The 20,502-nt window shown below is 43.2% G+C and overlaps 1 protein-coding gene across 1 annotated transcript in view; it reads right to left on the bottom strand.

Moving 5' to 3' along the window:
- Positions 1–1,015: 1,015 nt before the first annotated feature.
- The window catches only part of gcgrb (glucagon receptor b), a 34,333-nt gene continuing 14,846 nt past the window's right edge, over positions 1,016–20,502 (bottom strand). Inside the window, exons 2-14 of the mRNA XM_066659631.1 lie at positions 13,390–13,527; positions 13,025–13,115; positions 12,734–12,841; positions 11,859–11,953; positions 11,505–11,611; positions 11,020–11,173; positions 10,625–10,784; positions 10,392–10,452; positions 9,108–9,177; positions 8,064–8,152; positions 7,180–7,324; positions 5,705–5,746; positions 1,016–4,713 (exon numbers count right to left, since the gene is read on the bottom strand). Of these exons, the coding sequence (XP_066515728.1) occupies positions 4,327–4,713; positions 5,705–5,746; positions 7,180–7,324; positions 8,064–8,152; positions 9,108–9,177; positions 10,392–10,452; positions 10,625–10,784; positions 11,020–11,173; positions 11,505–11,611; positions 11,859–11,953; positions 12,734–12,841; positions 13,025–13,115; positions 13,390–13,440 (1,560 nt within the window). The 5' untranslated portion in view covers positions 13,441–13,527 and the 3' untranslated portion in view covers positions 1,016–4,326. The remainder of the gene's footprint in view (positions 4,714–5,704; positions 5,747–7,179; positions 7,325–8,063; positions 8,153–9,107; positions 9,178–10,391; positions 10,453–10,624; positions 10,785–11,019; positions 11,174–11,504; positions 11,612–11,858; positions 11,954–12,733; positions 12,842–13,024; positions 13,116–13,389; positions 13,528–20,502) is intronic.

Here is a 20,502-nt window from a genome sequence, read left to right as displayed (position 1 = left end):
TTTACGGAGTCTACTGTACATGTCCTGCCCAACACTTAAAGAACAAAGGTTCCAAGCTGGAAAGACCACTGCTGGTCCAATGTGTAAGCTTCTAGTGGATGGTTATTTGGGTTTTTTGAGGAACTGTAGTTGTAAATTATATGTTTGAAGATAAAGGTTCTAGATATCACTCATGGTAACATTCTTCTTTCTTTTCTGGTATTGGCTCTGATACTGAATCAGTAAGTGTTGGCCCAAATCCACTAACCACTCATGTAAAGTATGCCATCGCTGTCGAAGCTTTGGTAATGCTTCAGGATACTGGGATGTTATAAAGTCTTTGTAATACCCTTACTAAGCCTTAAATGGCAGTCAAACAGTTTGTTACTGTTATACAATCACAGCTTAAGTCTTGTAGTTGACCAATGGTTAAGCTTATTAACCAGCTTATAAAGCAGCAATAGACAGATTTTTAATGTCCTATGATCAGCTTGTTACAGCTTAATAAGGTAGTAATAAATAGCTTGTTAATGACCAATGACCAGCCTTTTAAAACTTAATATAGCACTAATAAACAACTTCTTAATGAGCAATAACCAACTTACTAAGGCTTATTAATAATAAACAGCTTATTAATGTGTAATCCCCAGATGGCACACATTTTAATTGATAATATAGTATTATTTCCCCTTAGTAATAAAGAGGTAATAGATAGATTCTTAAGGCTTAATAACAATTAGAAAGGAACTTTCAGTGCTGGTTATGTTGGCTGGTAATATATATAGTCTTGGAGTCAGATCTCCAGCCAGGACTCGCTGAGGAACCTCCAGTCTTTATTTCCTGCATCACGCTCTGGGTCCTAAGAGCTGCTGGAGATCTGTGTGTGGGTGTGTAAGTGAAGAGCACTGTTTATGAAATCTTGGAGACTTGGCCCTGTGCCGAGCTTCTGTTTGTGTGTGTGTGTGTGTCTGTGTGTGTGTGTATTTTCTGACCATTGTAAGTACCCAGTGATTTATGCTGCAGAAGTCCACAGTGACCAGGTCCAGTTCCCAGACTTCCACATGTTTTAGCAATCAGGCAACGTCACACGTGTCCTTTGGCTCAGTCAGTCGTGTTTATCATTATTTCTTTTTGCTGATTCTTTGCTACAAAACAAAACACAGAACACATCTTTTCCGCCATCCTTCCATCAGACCCATATATACATAAGAATCTCCCAGAATCAACATGACATTTGTAGCTTAGAAGCCCCACCTGACTTCATCTGAAGAAGAAAAAACACACATTGTCCATTCAGGAAACAAAGCAGACGCAAAGTTGGCTCAATCACACACGACGGTAATAAATACATTTGGCAAATTTACACACAATGCGTCATACACAGGGTCACTAACATGAAAAAGTGCTGCGTTTTCAGTGAGGTTCAAAGCAATCAGCAAAAGATCAAACTCATGCAGTTCCAACTGTTCCCAAATATCAAGGTGAAGGCAAGCCTGGTGTCCAGTATATACCTTACTCAGGGATCTCCAACCAAAGCACTGACAGAAATCAAGTCCAGCAGGTGGACCTACTCATCTTCAGGTTATGAAACAGGCACGCCACTGACACCTAGTGGTCTGAAAGTAGCAACAATTTTGTGCAAATACATGTGGCCACTTGTGTGGGGGACCCACTCTATGGAGCATAAATTGTTCATTCAGGGACTATGATGTGTTGAGCTGCACTCCTGGTGCTCAAAACAATCGCCTGCTGCATTAGTTTCATAGCTGCAGTTGCAGAGTTGAGGCAGCCATCTTCAGACCCATGTTCTGGTGTTCTGCCCACTCTGGGGTCAATAGGGACAATGCGTAAATTTCGCTGAGCTATGGCATTTACACTCCACCCAATCGTCTCCAAAGTCAGGAATGGTGAAGCATGTGATTTTCCACATCCCGCGGTCCCTGCAGCGCTGAGGAATGCCGTTCCCACACAGCAGCCACTCTAATGTCGAGCCTTAATCTGCCCCAAAGGCTGCCTTTTGGTTTGGAAGAGGAACCCCAGCGGATGCCAACAATGTTTTACAACAGTGAGTGGAGTTCAGATTCTCCCAGGAACACATCTGCCTTCCAGAGGAGAGTCTGGATGGGAATGGCACACTGCAGAATAAAGACAAAAGAGTGCTTGTGTGTGTGTGAAGACGTGTGGAGATTCACAATGGTGCCTCAGACAGAGCAGGAGGATCAGGTCTTTCAGCTCCGCCGGGTACCTGCCTGGGGCAAAATCTCTCCGACAGGTTTGGAGCCTCATCCAATTCGTGCCATCATCAGGAGACCAGCTGCAGACCTTTACAGCTACTCAGGGGCATTTGGGAAATGGTTTCATCAACTACTGGATGAAGATGTTTTGTGTCTCAGAGCTGTAGGTAAAAGAGGCCGACTCCAGCCCTTGTCTCAGAAACACTTCAGAGACACTTCTATGGAGTATCTGTATGGGGTTCTCCTTCACATTTCAACACTGGTATTAACATGCCTGGATCCCTAGCACCATCCTAAGGTCTGTTCTGTCTCTGTGGAAGCTCATATGGAAGTGTATTAATCTATTCCTGGAAATAGAGAGGTATCACTAATAAAAGTGTTCATAACAGAGGCAGAACACTGCAATTCAATGATAAAAAAAAAAAAAAAACAGATTACACAAATTAAAATTAAACATCAGTGAGTAAAAGTGCAGATCAAGTTCCCGTCCATGTGTGGTGCTGTTTCACTAAATCCACACAAATTATTTTTGGGTTATTTACACCTAAAGATAAATCTCAGAAAAAGCACTAGTAATAGCTTAAGCTCCAGGGTTAGATTTTTGTTGAGAGTTTAAGGGTTTGGTTAGCTTTATGCTCAAATTCCTGCTTAGGTTTATGCAGATCAGAATTGGCAGAGCTTCACGGTTTGCTTTTATAAACGTATGTGATGTGAATGAATTTATTCTTAAAATGGCACATATGCACACACTGATATGTTTATGCTGGTCACCTCCACCACCAACAAAAAAAAAACAACTGTGAGACGAATTGTTGTAGTTAAACTGGAAAAACGGACGCATTAGTTGCTCATTTGTGCGCCACAATTTGCTCGGAAGGACATAAAAACTCCTGAGAGACTGATTGGATTCCAACGGTCTCCCTGCACCCTATGTAGTGTACAGTGCAGGTCATAAAATAATGGTTTCTGCACTCGCATTGTGTGTTGTATGCTGAATTAAAAAAACAACATAAATTTAAACCATTTACATTTACTTTTGAGTATAACCTTTGCACCTTTTTGTCAAACTAGTGCCCTGCCTGTATGTAGCAGGTTTAGTTTTATAATCTGTGAAGTGCACTCTGTAGGAGTGTGGCACTATTTGAGACGCAGATCGAGCTTCTCCTCTGTTGTGCTTTTTTCCACGCTGAGGACCACAGCACAAAGCACATGTGTCCAGGCAAAAAGACACATGGAATCTGACCATTTGCATTTGTGTCGCATGCCCGTGGATTGGATGTGAATTGGATCTAATTTCACATTCAAAAAATGAACCTTATCTGAAAAATCTGGATGTGGCATGTAAATCTGATCCGAGTCAGGTTAAGGCAAGAAAAATAAAATAAATAATTAGATTTGAATGGCTTTAGCCTGGTAATGTGAATGTTAGGGTTAGGGTTAGGGTTAAGGTTAGAATAAGGGCAAATCTAAACCCTAGCCCATAACAGTAAATTATTTTTAAAAATGTTAATATTTATAACTCTAACATTTTATCTGCTGTGTTCACACTGGACCTCAGCTGTGCAAATGACTCAGCACTTTATTTTACTCTGCTGTCATGCTAGTTAGCAAGCTAACATGGCTAAGCAAATAATTGGATACACAGCCCTCCGGCCCTGTTCCTCCTCCCCTGTCAAACTTCGTCTAACCTTGTCTAACCTTCAGTGGGGACCTAGGTAAGGACATGTTTACAGAAGTATTGAAACAGGACACATGTTGTTATGCTGCGTCCTCTATCACAGTAGTATGGTTGCCTATGAGGGACAAACCAAATAACCTAACAACACACAGGTGTAAACACAACAGACAGAAGACTTTGGTCCTCTCACGTTGAAATTGAACCACGTGATGTGGATTGGATGTGTTTCATGGAATATCTACTATTTGTGCCGTGCCAGAGATTTTGCCTAGACAAGACTTCGCCAGGGAGCATTCAAAAGAGTTGTTTCTTGCCATTCCTCCATTGCACAGTTTATCAGTCTCTGGAAAGTTCTTTTGGCTCCACAGTCTTAAAGTCCCTGCCCTTGTATCCATAAGGAATCATTCTCGCCAGTGGTTTGAGGCTCGGGGTCCCTCAGACGTTGCACTCCTCCACTCCGCTCGGAGAGTCGCTGCAGTGTAGACGCTCCTCCAAACAGATGTCCTCAGTCAGCGAGCTGCAGTTACTGGTGCCCTCGTGTCTCTCGGAGTGCAGCCCGAAGTGCAGCCCAGTCCTCCCTCTCCCTCTCCCTGCGTCCACTCCTGTCCCATTGCGATGGCAGCTGATCACCAGCCTCCTGCTCTCCTCAGAATGAGGAGCTGACTCCTGGAGCTCCGGGGTGTCGGAGCAGTCCGCAGGCAAAGGCATGGCCGTGCTGCTGGTTTTGGCGTGGGGGGTTTGGCTGTGAGTGTGTCGGTACTCCTCCTCAATATCCTTCCCCAGCTTCCATCTCCTCCACCGCTTCAGCATCTCATGTTGGACCTGGGGATAGAGAGACAGATGTGGGGGGAATTTCAGGGTGAAAAAGCAAGAGATGCTCAACTGTTTGAAGTCTGCTGAAGGGCATGGAAAAAGAAGGTCGGAAGAGGTACATTATTGGTCATTAAAAGTACATTACATTCTCTTGTCCAAGAAGAGTGGGATATAGTAATATTTCATTATACAACTGCCTATGAAATCAACAAAACTTTAAAATGTATAAATATAGTAGAATAAGGTACAGTTACGTTCCCTATGTTCCATTGATTACCAGTGACCATTATTCTGTATAGTGTACATCTGCAGTGGTAGGGCATAGTGTAGGTTTAGGTTGGAACAACAGCTAAGGTTAGAGCTACTTGGGTTTCCTGTCTGTATTTTAATGTATACATTAACCCTTTTAACCAAAAGAGCTCTTGGTTCATGAACTGGTTCTGTCCAGGGATTTTAGAACCATCGTTTTGTCCAGTGAACCACCCCCTGCATTTCCACCAATTTTGATGGGGACAATGGGTACTGCATGATACACATGTGGAAATATTGTAGAGTTTTGAGCCAACCTGCTGAACACAGCCTTGGAAAACACACTGATGGAGCACTTTCCTGTATTTATTTCTTTTTTTAAATTTGGAAGCGTGTTGAACAATATCAAATTAGGTTTGTGAATGGGAACCAAAGTGCTTCCACATTGGTGGGAAAGGGCTATCTGAGACCTCATGCATCTGTGAAACACAGAATATATGCGAGCATGTTAGTAAAACTCATTAGATCTTGAAAGCGTATTGTAGAGTAACCTCTCCCTTTCCTGCCACTGACATAGCCCCCAAAATTACACCAGCTTCCACTCAGGAAGAGATCATTCACTTCAGCTGAACACACTTCAAATCAGGAAGCACTGATTGATTGGAGTAAGACTGTTAGAACACAGTTTGGGCAAGGCCTTCCAGCACTGGAAGAACTTGGCAGTCTGAAGGTTTGATAAAAGGGCTCTTACCTCTTTGTTGACAAAGCAGTACAAAATGGCTACCAGCAGCCCCTGTGTTTGGAGAGAGATTGATGGAAGATTAGCCATAACCACTGCCACAAATCATCATCCAACACCATGTCCTAACTGAGGATGTGACAACAATCTCTATTCCTGCATTTCTAGGATAGTCCCACATTTTAGCTGAGGTCTCAAGCTGTTTTCTGATTGGTCAATATTTGATTTGTGTTCTGACCTGATTCACAGACTTGGTGTTGACAAAGGACAATGTAACACACCTATGTCCCTTGCAGTTAGCACATGATGTAAGAGTATGTTTGTACAAGTGCCACATTCACTACAACCCCTTCTTGCAGAAATAAATCTCAACACAACATGTTGCCTGCTGCCTGACACTCAGTAACAACAAAATGCCTGCTCTATCTGAAGATGACTAGATGCACTGGATCACTCTGGCACTAGGTCGACTAGGTCACTTCCTACCTACTGGCGAATATAGCTACACATCTCCTGCTCTTTCTGGAGTGGACTAGATGCCTGTTGCTCTGTAATTGGGTCACTTGCTTCCTGCTGGCAAATCATGGCTACAAATCTCCAGCTCTTACTGGAAACCACTGAATGCCTGTCACTGGGTCACTTGCTTCCTGCTTGCTGGCAAATCATGGCTATAAAACAGCAGCTATTTCTAGAAGTGACAGGTCGCCTGTCGCTCTGTTTCTGTGTTGCTTGCTGCCTGTCGCTGAATGGCCAGCTCTCATTGAAAATGGATGGCTGCCTGTTACTCTGTCACCAACTGCCTGTCATTGGACTGTGGCTACAACACAACAGCTGTCATTAGAAGTGTCACTGCCTCTATCGCCCCCATCATGTCCACAATTACTTAGTCCAACTGGAAATGACTGGTCACCTGTTTCCTGGTGCCTCTTGCCAAAATGTGACTCCCAATTACCTGCTCCCACTGGAAATGGCTGGTTGCCTGTCTCATGGGCAATTGCTGCCTTCCACCTACAATCTTAATAATAAAGGTGCTAAGTGCAAAAAATTCTTTGAGCGATGCTTTAGAAGAACCACTTTTGGATCTGTAAAGAACTATTTTTGCTGACACCTTTAATAGTGTAATGGACCTTTAAGGCATTGCTTAAAGAACCTTTTGTAGCACCGTTATTTATAAGAGTTTACTAATCAGGTGCTTCCACTGGTCACCTTCTGGTGTGAAAGTGGTGTAAGTGTCTCAAACAATGAACTAAATAAAGGAGCACCTCTTCATATCAAGGCAAACAGGGCTCTAAACACTCACTCCAGCAGCCTGCCCCACCTCTCAGATCTTACTGACCAAAGACCTGGTGAAGGTACATTTCTAATTTATTCCTGAATTGCCTTACAATGGGCTCCTACTCTGTGTGGACAGATCAGGGTCCTGAGTACTGTAGGACCCAGTATCTTTTGCTGTAATTCCTCACTAACCACAAGTTTTGACCACTGACCTGGAAGGAGCTGAAGAGCAGGTCGTAGAAGAGTCGGATGAGTCTCAGCAGAGACTGGTTAGACACAGACTCATCAATGACGAAGGTGAAGAGGATGGCGTGAATCCCCAACAGAGGTATGAGTGTCAGAGTGGACTTTGCCAGTCTGAAAGAGAGATGAAAAATACATTTAAAATTAATTAATTAAGAATTTGAATTGTTTTACTGGCCACTTGCACACAGTTTAAACCAATCCGTGCAGTGAAACACACATTATACACACACTAGTGAACACTAGGGGGCAGTAAGCACACTTGCCTGGAGCGGTGGGCAGCCCTAGTCATGGTGCCTGGGGAGCAGTTGGGGGTTTGGTGCCTTGCTCAAGGGCACTTCAGTCATGACCTGCCATTTCTGAGGATCGAATCAGCAACCATCTGGTTACACGCCCAATTCCCTCAACAAACAGCCCGTGGCTGCCCTTTTTAAAATGTATTTTTGTTTTTTTATTTTTAAGGAGAAGGAACAGAATTGTGGCTCTCGATGTAAGTCAATGTATTACAAAGGGAAGCTTTATACTAGAGGTTGGGATATTTGGAGATTAGGATCATCTCAAAAAGGTACTGGATGGGTCTGTATCACAAGACACTAATGTGCAATTAATGATGTCCAATTATTTGTCATTGTACAATGTACAGTGAAATGTGTATTTGGCATTTAATCTATCTGTGGCAGTGACACACACATACTAGGAGCTGTGAACACACTGTTCCACAGCTCAGTGCCTGGGGATTTATATCTGACTAGTCAAAACTTGGCATTCATCATAGTGACATTAGGGCTCATGTGCAGCTGGTCCAGAGGGTCAAATTCCTTTGTTCACTGCAGTTAGAAATGAGAGTCCTTACCTGAATTTATAGTCTGTGTACCTCATCTGATGAGCCTTGAGTTTGGACATCAGTATCTTTATAATTCTAATAAATATGAAGAAATTAATCTGTTTGAGAGAGAGAGAGAGAGAGAGAGAGAGAGAGAGAGAGAGAGAGAGAGAGAGAGAGAGAGAAAGAGAGAGGAGAGAAAGAAAGATAGATAGAGAGAAAGAAAGATAGATAGAGAGAGAGAGAGAGAGAGAGAGAGAGAGAGAGAGAGTAAGGCATTATTAGTCACAGAAGCAGATCAGATCAGATCCCACTCTTATATAAACCCTTCAGATCTTGAGCCCATAACAGTGTGTGCACTTGGACAGTGATGTGAGAGGGTTTGTGGGTTTGTGGGAGTGTGTGTGTGTGTGTGTGTGTGTGTGTGTGTGTGTGTGTGTGCGTGTGTCTCATTTGTCTTCCCTCGAGTAGGTTAGTGAGTGTTTCTTTACACTGGGATATCAAATATGACTAATGCAAATGTGGTAAATGTGGTGCAATGGGGATACCATTCAGTCCAAGATCAGCCCAAAATCTTAGCTCATCTCTTAATCTCTGAGAACAGGACCATCTCAAGCTCTTTACGTTCTGCTTCACATTTCAGGCAAATGATACCATCATCATTAGCATCATAATTATCTGCATAATTGCAGAGTGTGTGCGAGTGTGTGTGTCACTGAATAGACACATTCCAACACTTATAAAGGAATTGAAGACAATCATCTTTTGTTTGTCCTTTTCATTACAAATTTATATTAAAAAAAATACACATTCAGTACAGTTTAAAATATCAGGGACTCATTTGTTTAATTTCTATGATAAAGTGCTTGTGGCATTATTACAAAGTTATTACACAGTCATTGCAAAGTTAATACACTATTATTACATACTTATTACATATTTATTACACACTGTTTTTTACATTCACTATTTAAGTCTTTAGTGGTCCCATATGTAGCAGAATGAGCTGCTTTGCTACTTTTGTATGTGTGAGTGTGTGTGTGTGTGTGTGTGTGTGTGTAGTAAGCCCCTCACCAGATATGCAAACAGAATGGGGGAGCGGATTATCCACCAGTAACCCATGTTTACGTTCCTCTCCCAGCACCTGTAGACAGGAGACAATGCAGACAGATCTAATCCGGACCCTAATCTGGATTAAATGTTGCAAATGTAAACACATTCCAAAGGTGACTGCATCCAGATCAGCTCTTACATTCCCAGTGTTAATGGAGCCCCACTACTCCCATTACTCCAGAGAATACAGCCCCAGTGCGGGTGCATTACTTCCCTCACACTGATGCTTGGCCTTGGGTACGGGGAGCTCAGACTCATGTACAGCTGCTTTACGGAGCCCTACTCTAATGGTCTGTGTATAACCGCATTGAAAGGTTGTGTATTTGTTTATTATCCACTTACTACAAAGTTTTTGGAGGACTCTGACCACCAGGTATGCATTGTGGGAGGCAGAGGAGAAAAACAGCCCCCATTAGTGCGATTATTCAGGGCTTAATCACCAGCTCGGGCTAACGGTCAGACGTCTGAAAGCAGAGGGCTTCGTTAATCAAAGGAAGGGCGCTCCCTCTATTCACAGCCCCCTGTTATTGGGAGGGTCACTCTGGCAGCCAGGCAGTGGACTCCGTTTGTAAAGGTGCGAGGTCAGTGCACTTTGTTGTGTCCATTAATGTACACAGTAATATAGGCATTAATGCAGACTCCAGGATGGATATTAATCAACGCTTCAATACGGACATCAGCATAGACTTCAAAACAGACATTAGTGCAGGCGTCAGCGAGGACATTAACATAAACATTCATATGTTCATAATCATAATCATACGTGTGGTACGCTCTTTCAGAACTTTGAAAAATGGTCACCGTGCTGGTAACTTTCTATCTCACTGTGGCCATAGTGTTTTTAATTTGGGAACACAGCTGTGAGGGTAACCGCAGACCCCAAGAAACTATTGACAATCAGAAACTCAATGGATGAGACTGGGCAGCCTTGCCCTTAAGCAGGGGAATACCTAACTCAAATGTACACTCACAAGGAACCACCATGTACTGGCCAGGGTTGGGGTACGTACAAAATTGGTTCAACATTCAGAACCAATGCTCAACCAACTGTACAAACATGATTTCCTATACCACCTGTTTTAACAGACATTCGTTTGTATACGCTCTTGTTTTACTACACACTTCATGGCTCATAATGTCAGTGTGGTATTAGCTTTTGATTTCTGGCCTTTACTTTTACAGATATAAATCTCTAGAGACAGTAATTAAAGCATCATGTTAGAGGTTCAGGATCTCAGCACTTACTGTTCGTTCTCGTACAGGTATTTCACCGTCACCCATGGCAACACAAATATCACTGGAGCCCCTGTAAGACAAAGAAAAGAGAGATATCTGTTCCATCTCCATAAGTTGTACAACCACATCTGACCCCACCACAGCCACAGTGGGCCAACACGACCTGTATATGCCACAGGTTTAACACTGGGTGCCCTTCCCAATCCCCCCCCCCCCCCCCCCCCCACTCCTCAGCTACTCACCCCAGCCAATGCAGAGGTAAATGTAGAAGTAGTTCCTCTCGGAGAAAACAGCTATGGACAGAAGACTGTGCAGATACAACCCCTCCACCAGCAGCCAGTAGTTGTTCGCTATAACGCTGTACTGCATCATCACCACAGCAACACGGCACCCGGCAACCAGCTGATACAATAGGGGAACAACTTAACACACAGTTGCTGGTCAAAACCTTACAATCTCTGTTCAAAAGTTTGTCTAGTGCTTTAAACCATATATGTTTGTGTTTGTGTGTGCACCAGGTATATGTCACATTGTGGGGACCAAACCTGTTTATCATCAGATTTGAATGTGAATGTCTAGGTCTAGGTAATGTCCCCATGGTTCACACTGATGAGATGGTATGTGTATGTGTGTGTACCTTCCCCTGTCCCCAGCTGTGACTCTCCTGGTGGAAGGGTCCAGTTTGGATGGTGTTGATCAGCAGAGCATCCTTCACCAGGATGGACAGTGCTCGGAGGATAAAGGAGGCAAACAGGTTCATGTGGATGTTGTTCCTCATGCAGTGTAACTTCCTGAAGACAGTGAATATCACACCACACACACACACACACACACACACACACACACAGAGGATGTTAGGGAGTGTTTGTAATAAGTTGTAAACCCCAAGGTGGTTATTAATAAATGTTGACTGGATACTGCAATGGTTTCCAACTTGGTAGCTGATAGAATAATACTGTGGTGAGAGTTGGTTACTGATGTGTTCCAGGTGGTTTCTATAGTTTTCCAGTTGGTAGTTAATCTATAAACCATCCATCACTGGTCACTTTCCGACCACAAGGGCCACAAGGACCATATAGATGTAGTAGTAGTAGTGTGTGTGTGTGTGTGTGTGTGTGTTACCTGAAGGCGGCCAGTATGCCCAACGCTAGGATTAAAGCTGCCAGAGAGAGAGAATAACCCACTGTGTACATCGCCCGGAATTTACTGAGGATCTGTCCATACTCTCCCTATGAAGACAGAGACAGAGAGAGAGAGAGAGCAGTGGTAAAGTTTAAAAATCAATGCTGAATTCTCAAGAAAATCTGGATCTCTTTATTTCTGCTGTTGCTTTTCTCAGTTTGCTGCTCATTGAATTATTATCTCTGGTCCTCCAGTGGTCCATGTGCAGTGTTATAGTGTGGTTTGGATTGGGTTTGTAAGGGGGTGGGGCTACAGGCCCGGCTTGCAGTGTGTGAGTGTGTTGTGGTTTCTCACCAGTCCAGGATGATTCTCCTCACACTCGCTGGTGTTTTTACTGTCACTCCATCGTCCATCTGCACCACACACACGATACACCAGGCCCTGCTGGACTACACACACACACACAGACACATGCACACACACACACACACACACAAACACCAGCTGGAAAGTTTAGGCTAGTCAAGTATAGTAGACTGTGTGTGCAAAACATACAAAAGAATACAAAAGAAGAAACACAATATAAATTCACAAAACAAAAAGAGTGAAACAAAAGAAACACACAAACAAAAAGAGAACAGAGAAAAAATGGAAATGGTAAAACGAAAAAACAAAATACACACAAAAATGAACACACACACACACACACTCACACACACTCACACACACACTCTCTCTCTCTCTCTCTCACACACACACACACACACACACATATACATAAGCCTATTTCACACATGCACAGTAATCCAGAAATGTTCTGGAGTTTACCTAGAGGAGCTGTGTGTGTGTGAACTTGACCCACAATATTGTCCTGGACATTATCCGACCTTTACCCTCTTTGCGGCCTGATAATGACTCCAGGTGAAGTCTGAGTCAGCGCATGTGAGAACAGAGCAGGAAATGTTCCGGAGTTTCTCCTGCACGTGCTGCACAGGCTCCGCCCCACGCTTAAGGCACATGTTTAATCTCCTGCTGTGTGCTGCATGTGTGAAATGACTACTCCGGTACATCTCCGGACCCGATACTCCATAGTTTCTCTGGATATTCTCCACAGTTTATGTGTGAAAGAGGCACAAGGGAGGCACACACACAGAAGGAGAAACACCCCAACATTAAAACATTAATGTTTTAAAGCCCTAGTGGACGATGTGTGGGGGTGGGTGTCTGACCTTTCCGGTGCCAGGGGAGGTACCACGGACAGGAGACATTGACCACAGAGTCTGGGGGTCCGTCCGGCCAGCAGGCGTAATTATCAAACGTCCGGTTACACACCACACCTGCAGAAGATGGGGGGACAGCTCTGATTCATATGAGAATTATTCAGTAAGGGAGTGAGTGTGTTAATAAACAGGTATGTGAATGAGTGACTGAGTATGTGAGTGTGTAAGTGAATGAGTGAGAGGTTATGTGAATGTGTGTGTGTGTGTGTGTGTGTGTGTGTGTGTGTGTGTGTGTGTGACCTGCAGAAGGAGGCGAGTCTCTGAAGCTCTGAATGCAATCGTTCTTGTAAGTCGCCCATTGCTCCATCAACCCCTTTAGAGCCAAGGACACCTGCACCGCGACACAATACACACTGTCACAGAACACAAAGACTGCACACACACACACACAGACTCACACCAAAGCTGTCACATTTATGAAGTCATGACCCCCACAGAAAGAACACTGCACTCACAGACCCCAGGACCCCATTACAGTAAGACTCCCCAGGCCCCGGTGTCACTGATCATCCTTATCACACACTGCAGCTGTGACTGTGTGTGGATCACCAGGGCAGGGGCAGTGTGTGTGTGTGTGTGTGTGTGTGTGTGAGGGTCAGTGTTACCTGAGTGTGTGAGGCCAGGGTTAAGAGGAAAAGGAGCACACACAGAGACATGCCTCGCTGTGAGTGGGTGAGTGGGGAGAGGGGGGTCCGGCAGACCCTCGCTCTCAACTCATCCCCCTCTGAGCCTCACCATTCCACCTAGAGAGAGAGAGAGAGAGAGAGAGAGAGAGAGAGAGAGAGAGAGAGAGAGACTATATTAGTGTGTGAGTGAGCAAGTGAATTAAAGTATCCCCCGCTCTGCTGATGAACTGTGAGCCTTTGTAAAAGCATCTGAACAGAGCGAGTCTTAAACTGAGACCTGTGTTACTCCACAGAAAAGGAGAGAGCGTCCCCAGACCTCCTGTATACGAAGGAGAGGTGGATACACACTAAAAGCCTCCAAGAGATGAATAAAACATGAACTTCATGGAAATCAGATCTCTGTCAGATCCCGGGGCAGACCCACAGAACCTCACAGTAATGTAGAGTTACAGTTAACATCTTCTCCATCATCACTTTCATCATCACCATCATCACCTACATCTTCATCACCATCATCACCTTCATCATCATCACTTTCTTCATCATCCTCATCACCATCACCATCATCACCATTATCATCTTCATCACCATTATCATCTTCATCATCACCTACATCACTTCCTTCATCATCATCATCACCTTCATCATCATCATTATTATCACTTTCTTCATCATCATCTTCACCTTCATCATCATCATCTTCATCTTCATCATCACCATCATCATCATCACCTTAATCACTTCCTTCATCATCATCATCACCTTCATCATCATCATTATCAACACTTTCTTCATCATCATCATCATCACCTTCATCATCATCATCATCATCACCTTAATCACCATTATCATCATTTTCTTCATCATCATCATCACCTTCATCATCATCATTATCAACACTTTCTTCATCATCATCATCATCACCTTCATCATCATCATCATCATCATCATCACCTTAATCACCATTATCATCATTTTCTTCATCATCATCATCACCTTCATCATCGTCATTATCATCACTTTCATCATCATCATCATCATCACCTTCATCATCACTTTCTTCATCATCATCATCATCATCATCATCACCATCATCGTCATCACCTTCATCATCATCATCATCATCACTTTCTTCATCATCACCTTCATCATCATCATCATCGTCATCACCTTCATTATCATCATCATCATCATCACCTTCATCATCATCTTTACCTTCATCATCATCATCTTCATATAAACAACACTATATTCTTCACATTCAGAGATAATCACTGCACACACAGTAAACAGGAAAGGCCATATTGTAAAAGCATGTTTATATATGTGTGTGTGTGTTGGGGGGGGGCGGCTCTTGTGCATGTAAAATGCGTCTCTCAGGACTCACAGAGCGTGAGGAGGAGGAGAAGGGGGGTGAAGAGGAAGATTTCCCACACTGATATGAACTTGATGACTGGAAGTTAGTGGTACGAGCACACACACACACACACACACACACACACACACACACACACAAAGAAACAGAGAGAGAGAGAGAGAGAGAGAGAGAGAGACAGAGAGAGAGACAGAGAGAGAGAAAGAGAGAGAGAGAGAGACACAGAGAGAAAGAGAGAGCTTGTTTTTATGCTTGTTCAGTGCATTTGTCATAATTTAACACGGTATGTGTTACACGTGTAAGCAAGTGATCGCATTTGCCACACATACACTCTCTCTTTCTCTCTCTCTCTCTCTCTCTCTCACACACACACACACACACACACACACACAATATTGCAAGGGTTAATTGTGGGGACATTACATAGACTTCCATTCATTTTGTGGAGACATACCATTCATTTTATTTATTTATTTATTTTTTTACTACTAGCTTAACCCTAACATAACCCTAACCCTCTCCATCTTAAAACCTGTCTCCACATTAAACCGGGGAGACCTCTGTCAGTTTAAAATAGAAGTAAAGTTTAGTAAAGACATTCTTAATTATGCAGTAAATAAGAGCTGTTTACTCTTGTTTAACTGTAAAGTGTCCTGCAAAAATATAAAAACAAACAAAAACTCACACACAGATTCACTTTAAAATCCCTCTGTGTTAAAATGTGTGTGTGTGGGTGAATTAAAGTCACTCTGGGCTTGGTCACAGCAATGGCACTCTGACCTCTGACCTCTGGTATCCCTCGGCGATGGCCCGCTCTTGAAGTGGGAGAACGGAACGGAATCTGAAACGTTTCTGCAAAAAACACCTTGACCATGGAAACATTTTTGGCTAAAACGTTTCAAATTCCATTCCGTTCCAGTCTGGACGCTGCAGGATGTCTTCAGGACAGCTAGTGCGTGTGTGTGTGAATATTGTTAATACAATCGTTGCATGTAATTATTTGATAACATTACTCAAGCATGGCCCGGATCAACGGATATTAAAAGTTATTTCAATTATAATTCACACAACTTTATTGTAATCCATAGTATGTATGTATTTAGAAATATTGCAGATAATGACATGAAAAGGAAGGAGAATTATACTCCCACAGTTCCTAAATGTTCATATTTTCATTTAAAGTGGGGAAAAAAGGCAGCATAAAGTAATAAATACACACTTTATCACTGTATTCCAATGAAACTGGATCAGCAGTAACAGTGTGTTATGTTAGTGTCAGTGATGTGTGTGTGTGTGTGTGTGTGTGTGTGTGAGTGTGTGTGTGTGTGTGTGTAAGAAGACCTGTGTAAACGATTGATCCACTGTGTTATGGTGATTAAAGTCCTCCACATGTTTCAGCTGCAGCAGCTTTATCTGATAATATTGATCTCAGCGGAGTTTCACATCCCACTGATAACGTAATCAATAAATTACATCACACCCTCCATTCACTCTCCTCACACTGCAACTAAACCTTCAGCTCACTTAATACCACAATACACTACACACACACACACAGTCGAGAGAGAGAGCGAGAGAGAGAGAGAGAGAGAGAGAGAGAGAGAGAGAGAGAGAGAGAGAGAGAGAGAGAGAGAGAGAGAGAGAGAGAGAGAGAGAGAGATGAAGAGATGAAATATAGTTAAATATAAGCCAAAAAAAGCATTGTGGTCTCATGTGTATGTGAACAAATAAACAAAATAAATAAACAAGCACAGAGAAAATCTGTGAGATATAGAAAATACAATTGGGAGAGTTCAGTCCCATTGCAGGAGTTTAAAATCACATACCTATCCCTGCAGTCTCCCTTTACCAACATTTCTGAAAATTCAAGAGTTCATTCCAAAGACTTCACTGCTGTAGTAGGATGCCACCAAATAATTTATGAAAGCTCTTCTCTTTAGATATTCCAAAATCATCTTTGAGTGGCCTTACTGTGGAAGTGTTTAGGAACCACAGCAACTCAGCTACAAAGTTGCATGTAAATTTACAGAGAGGGGTTGTGGAGTGCTGAGCTACACAGTGTGTAACAATCGCCAAAGCTCTGCTAAGTGCACAGTCCCAACCCTCCTGTTATCACTGCAAAGGGGGAACCAATTCCATGTTAATGCCAGTGGATTTAGAGTGGGGTTTATAAAAGTGTAGGTTCCCACTACTGCTGTCCCAATCTCAAACATTAACACTACCCCGTATTTTAACCCTAAACCTAACCCCAATATTTACCCTCCACCAAAATGTGATATATTCCCAACACACACACACACACAATGTATTAATTAGTCTGATGGTGTAAAAGAGAACAGAAATGAGTGTGGGGTAGGGGTCTGAAGTGTAGACCCTGCTTTGGATCAAAGTGAAATTCCTGCACAGATTGCTGGAGGTGTTAAACCTCTCCGTCTCGAATTAACACTAATGAAGTAAAGCCTAAGGAGTGGAGTGGTGGTGATTAGCAAGCAGTGCAAGTGTGTTTATGAAACCACGCTGCTCAACGCCAGTTTAAACTCTGTCATTAAAAGTGTATTAGCTCCTGAGAGGGTGGGATTAGAGCTGAGGAGCGTAGGGTTACGGCTTAAACTCCCTGAACTCCATGTACCTCCAACACCTGCCACATTCACAACTAACACACATTACACACAATTACACACACCTAACCAGCTAAACTCTCCTAGCACTGGGCTCGTTAACCAGACCCACCCACAATCATCATTCCTCACTAAACCCACCCTCTCAACCTGTTTCTCCAGCAGGGAGAGGCAGGACACACAGAGGAAGTAAACTGTGGGGGGGGGGGGGGCTCCTGCACTTCCTCTGCACTGTGTTTGTGTGGATCAATCTGTATTGGTTGCATTTTAGAAACTGCTGGGTTTTATAAGAGGAGTCTTCAGCAACCTAAAAATTTAAACCCACCTCAAGGTCGCAGCTGGTGTTGTAAGGGATTAATGTGTGTATCAAGGATTCAATCTGTGAACCAAGACCACCCAGTTTTCTGTGCTCTTGTTAAGTCAAAAAACATGGGATAAAAGTAGCCATTCTAATTGTGCTTCGCTTCTGACGTCAAGTCAGGCTTGCCTCGCCCCCTCACCTGAGTCTGTCCAATCACATCGCTGGACCCACATTTATGTGAGAGCACAAAGACGAGGTTACACGCAACAAGACAGACAAAATAAGCGTGGAGAAATAAGAACACTGAGAAAAAACTGAGAAAAAAAGAATGGAGAAGAAAGAGAACAGAGTGAAAACAACTAAAAGCCAGAGCTTCTCCTCCTCGCTCCTCGCCTGTGCACTCATGGTCGGGGTGAACAGTGAGGGGGTCATTATCATTTAAAGGAACAGGTGCTGAAAGCGGCCACTCTGAACAGGGCTGTTTAGGCAAGGGGAGAATGCTGCTGTGGGGTTTGATCCTTGTGGTGTTTTGACTCATAGGGAGACCCTCAGCATGGCTAATGTAGATTAGAATACTAATTAAAGCCACTAAGCTTTGGAAAACCTCAGCCAGCTGTGAACAAGCTAAGGGCAGTAACCCAGGGGTCTGTGCTGGAAACTGGTCTTTACTGATGCCCCTCACTCAGTGACAGTGTCATTTCACGGAGCAGAATTCTTGACATTCAATTTTAGTGTTTCATAAACGTGATGATTATATTCCTCTCAGACGTGAAATGGGATCTGGAATGAGTCCCTTCTTCTCCAGCCTGGAATTCCTGCATGGAATTCATAAACAACCACAGGACCAGCCCTCCATCAGCTCTAATAACATCAGTGAATAATACAGGATGGGGGACTTTAATTATGATTTTACCCTCTGCTCTACAACACCCAGAAAGAGAGAATGTGAGAGAGTGCAGAGAGAGAGAGAGAGAGAGAGAGAGAGAGAGAGAGAGAGAGAGAGAGAGAGAGAGAGAGAGAGAGAGAGAATAATGAATGAATAATCTATGACTCTATAGAAGCCATAGTCCTTCACAGAAAGCTGGAAACTGCTGCCTCTCTCTGGAGTTTCTGACTCGTCTATGGACTTGAATCATGACTCACGATTCGCGACTCTGACTCACTTCTGCAGGATTTACAGTTTAACATGGATGTGCCCACAGAAATACACATGACCTGAAGTGACAAATCAACTCAGACTTCTCCTCAAATGATTCATGACTCAGCTCAGATCTAACTCAGACTCATAACTCTGACTCACCCTTAAATGATTCATTTCTCAACTCAAATTTAACATTGACTGACATGAATTACTTAAATGGCACATGATTCAACCATGAAAAAAATCGTGACTTAGACTCACAGATCTCCCTCACACTTAAATGACTCACTATATGACTCTGGCTCATCGCACTACAGGACTAATAATCACCATTAAATTACTTGCAATTCATCTCAGACACACATTTAATTTACCCATAATATGAGCATTAACTAAATCCTGACTATAAACTCTATTCTGATTCGGAGCTCCAACTCACAAAGTGACTCAGACTCACAATTCAGACTTGCCTTTATGACTCACTACTTGAGCCTTACTCAAAACTTTGACTCTTTAAGTAACTCAGATTCATGATACAGGCTTTGCTTTATATGACTCTACTTGACTCAGACTCAAAGCTCTGATTCACAAAGTGACTCAGACTCACAATTCTGACTTGCCCTCATATAATTCACTATTTGACTCAAAGCTCTGACTCACAAAGTGACTCAGACTCACAATTCAGACTTACCTTTCTATGACTCACTGTTTGACTCAGACTCATGGCTCAGACTAGCCCTTAAATAATCTGCAGCTTGGATTTACTCAACTGTAAATGATTCACAACTCGCCATGGACCATCAGCCCCCACTTAAACACCTTAGGGCGGAACTCAGAGTCACTCACTGTTAAAGGACTCGTGACTCAAATTGGACATTCTGATTCATGCGTTTGTTTAGAGATAACCTGTTATTCTTTATTGGTGTTGAATAAAAAAACAATTAATATTCATGAGCTCATTAGAGAAAGAGCTGTCCTCATTAGCTGTTTATTTAGTTTGCTTGGAGAAAGACTTGTGTCCTGTTTCCAGCTGGTCAGGATGATAGTGTGGTCAGTTCTTCTTGATGAATGATCACATTAACCACTGAGGACGTCTAGAGATTACTGTCCGGTGCTTTTAATGAACCAGCCGCTACTCTGCATTCTGAATTATACCACATACACTCTGCATTTAGCATCACCCTGTCACACACACACTTGCCCAGTCACACTCACACCTGTGCACACTTTCTAAAAGATAGTAATAAACTGCAACACTTGTGCGGCTTCAGCCCCTCGTGCCCAGCTGTGGTCATCATTCAGCTGCAGTAACATCTGTGTTTATATCACAACACCGCTCTGAGGCTCAGATAAACACCCTGTTTACATCACAACACCACAGTAGCGAAGTGGTCCTCTTATCTCTCGGCGACACACACTCCTCTACACACAGGAGATAAACGGACCCTGGAGACGACTGTGGAGTCTGTGGAGAACTTTCATGTTCCCACAGCTGATTCATCCCAAATACACTGCCCATCCAGAGGGTTCTGGGCCTGTCCTGGGGCAGCCCCCCAGTTTAATATACCTCCAGAGGGCGGTGTCCAGGGGGCATCCTTATCAGACCCCGGACACCCTCGACCGACTCCAGTGAAGGAGGAGTGGCTCCACACTAACT

Source organism: Hoplias malabaricus, chromosome 2 (assembly GCF_029633855.1).
Source record: "Hoplias malabaricus isolate fHopMal1 chromosome 2, fHopMal1.hap1, whole genome shotgun sequence".
NCBI lineage: Eukaryota > Metazoa > Chordata > Actinopteri > Characiformes > Erythrinidae > Hoplias > Hoplias malabaricus.
The sequence above is the reverse complement of the archived record's forward strand: the minus strand, read 5'-3'. Positions and strand labels throughout refer to the sequence as shown.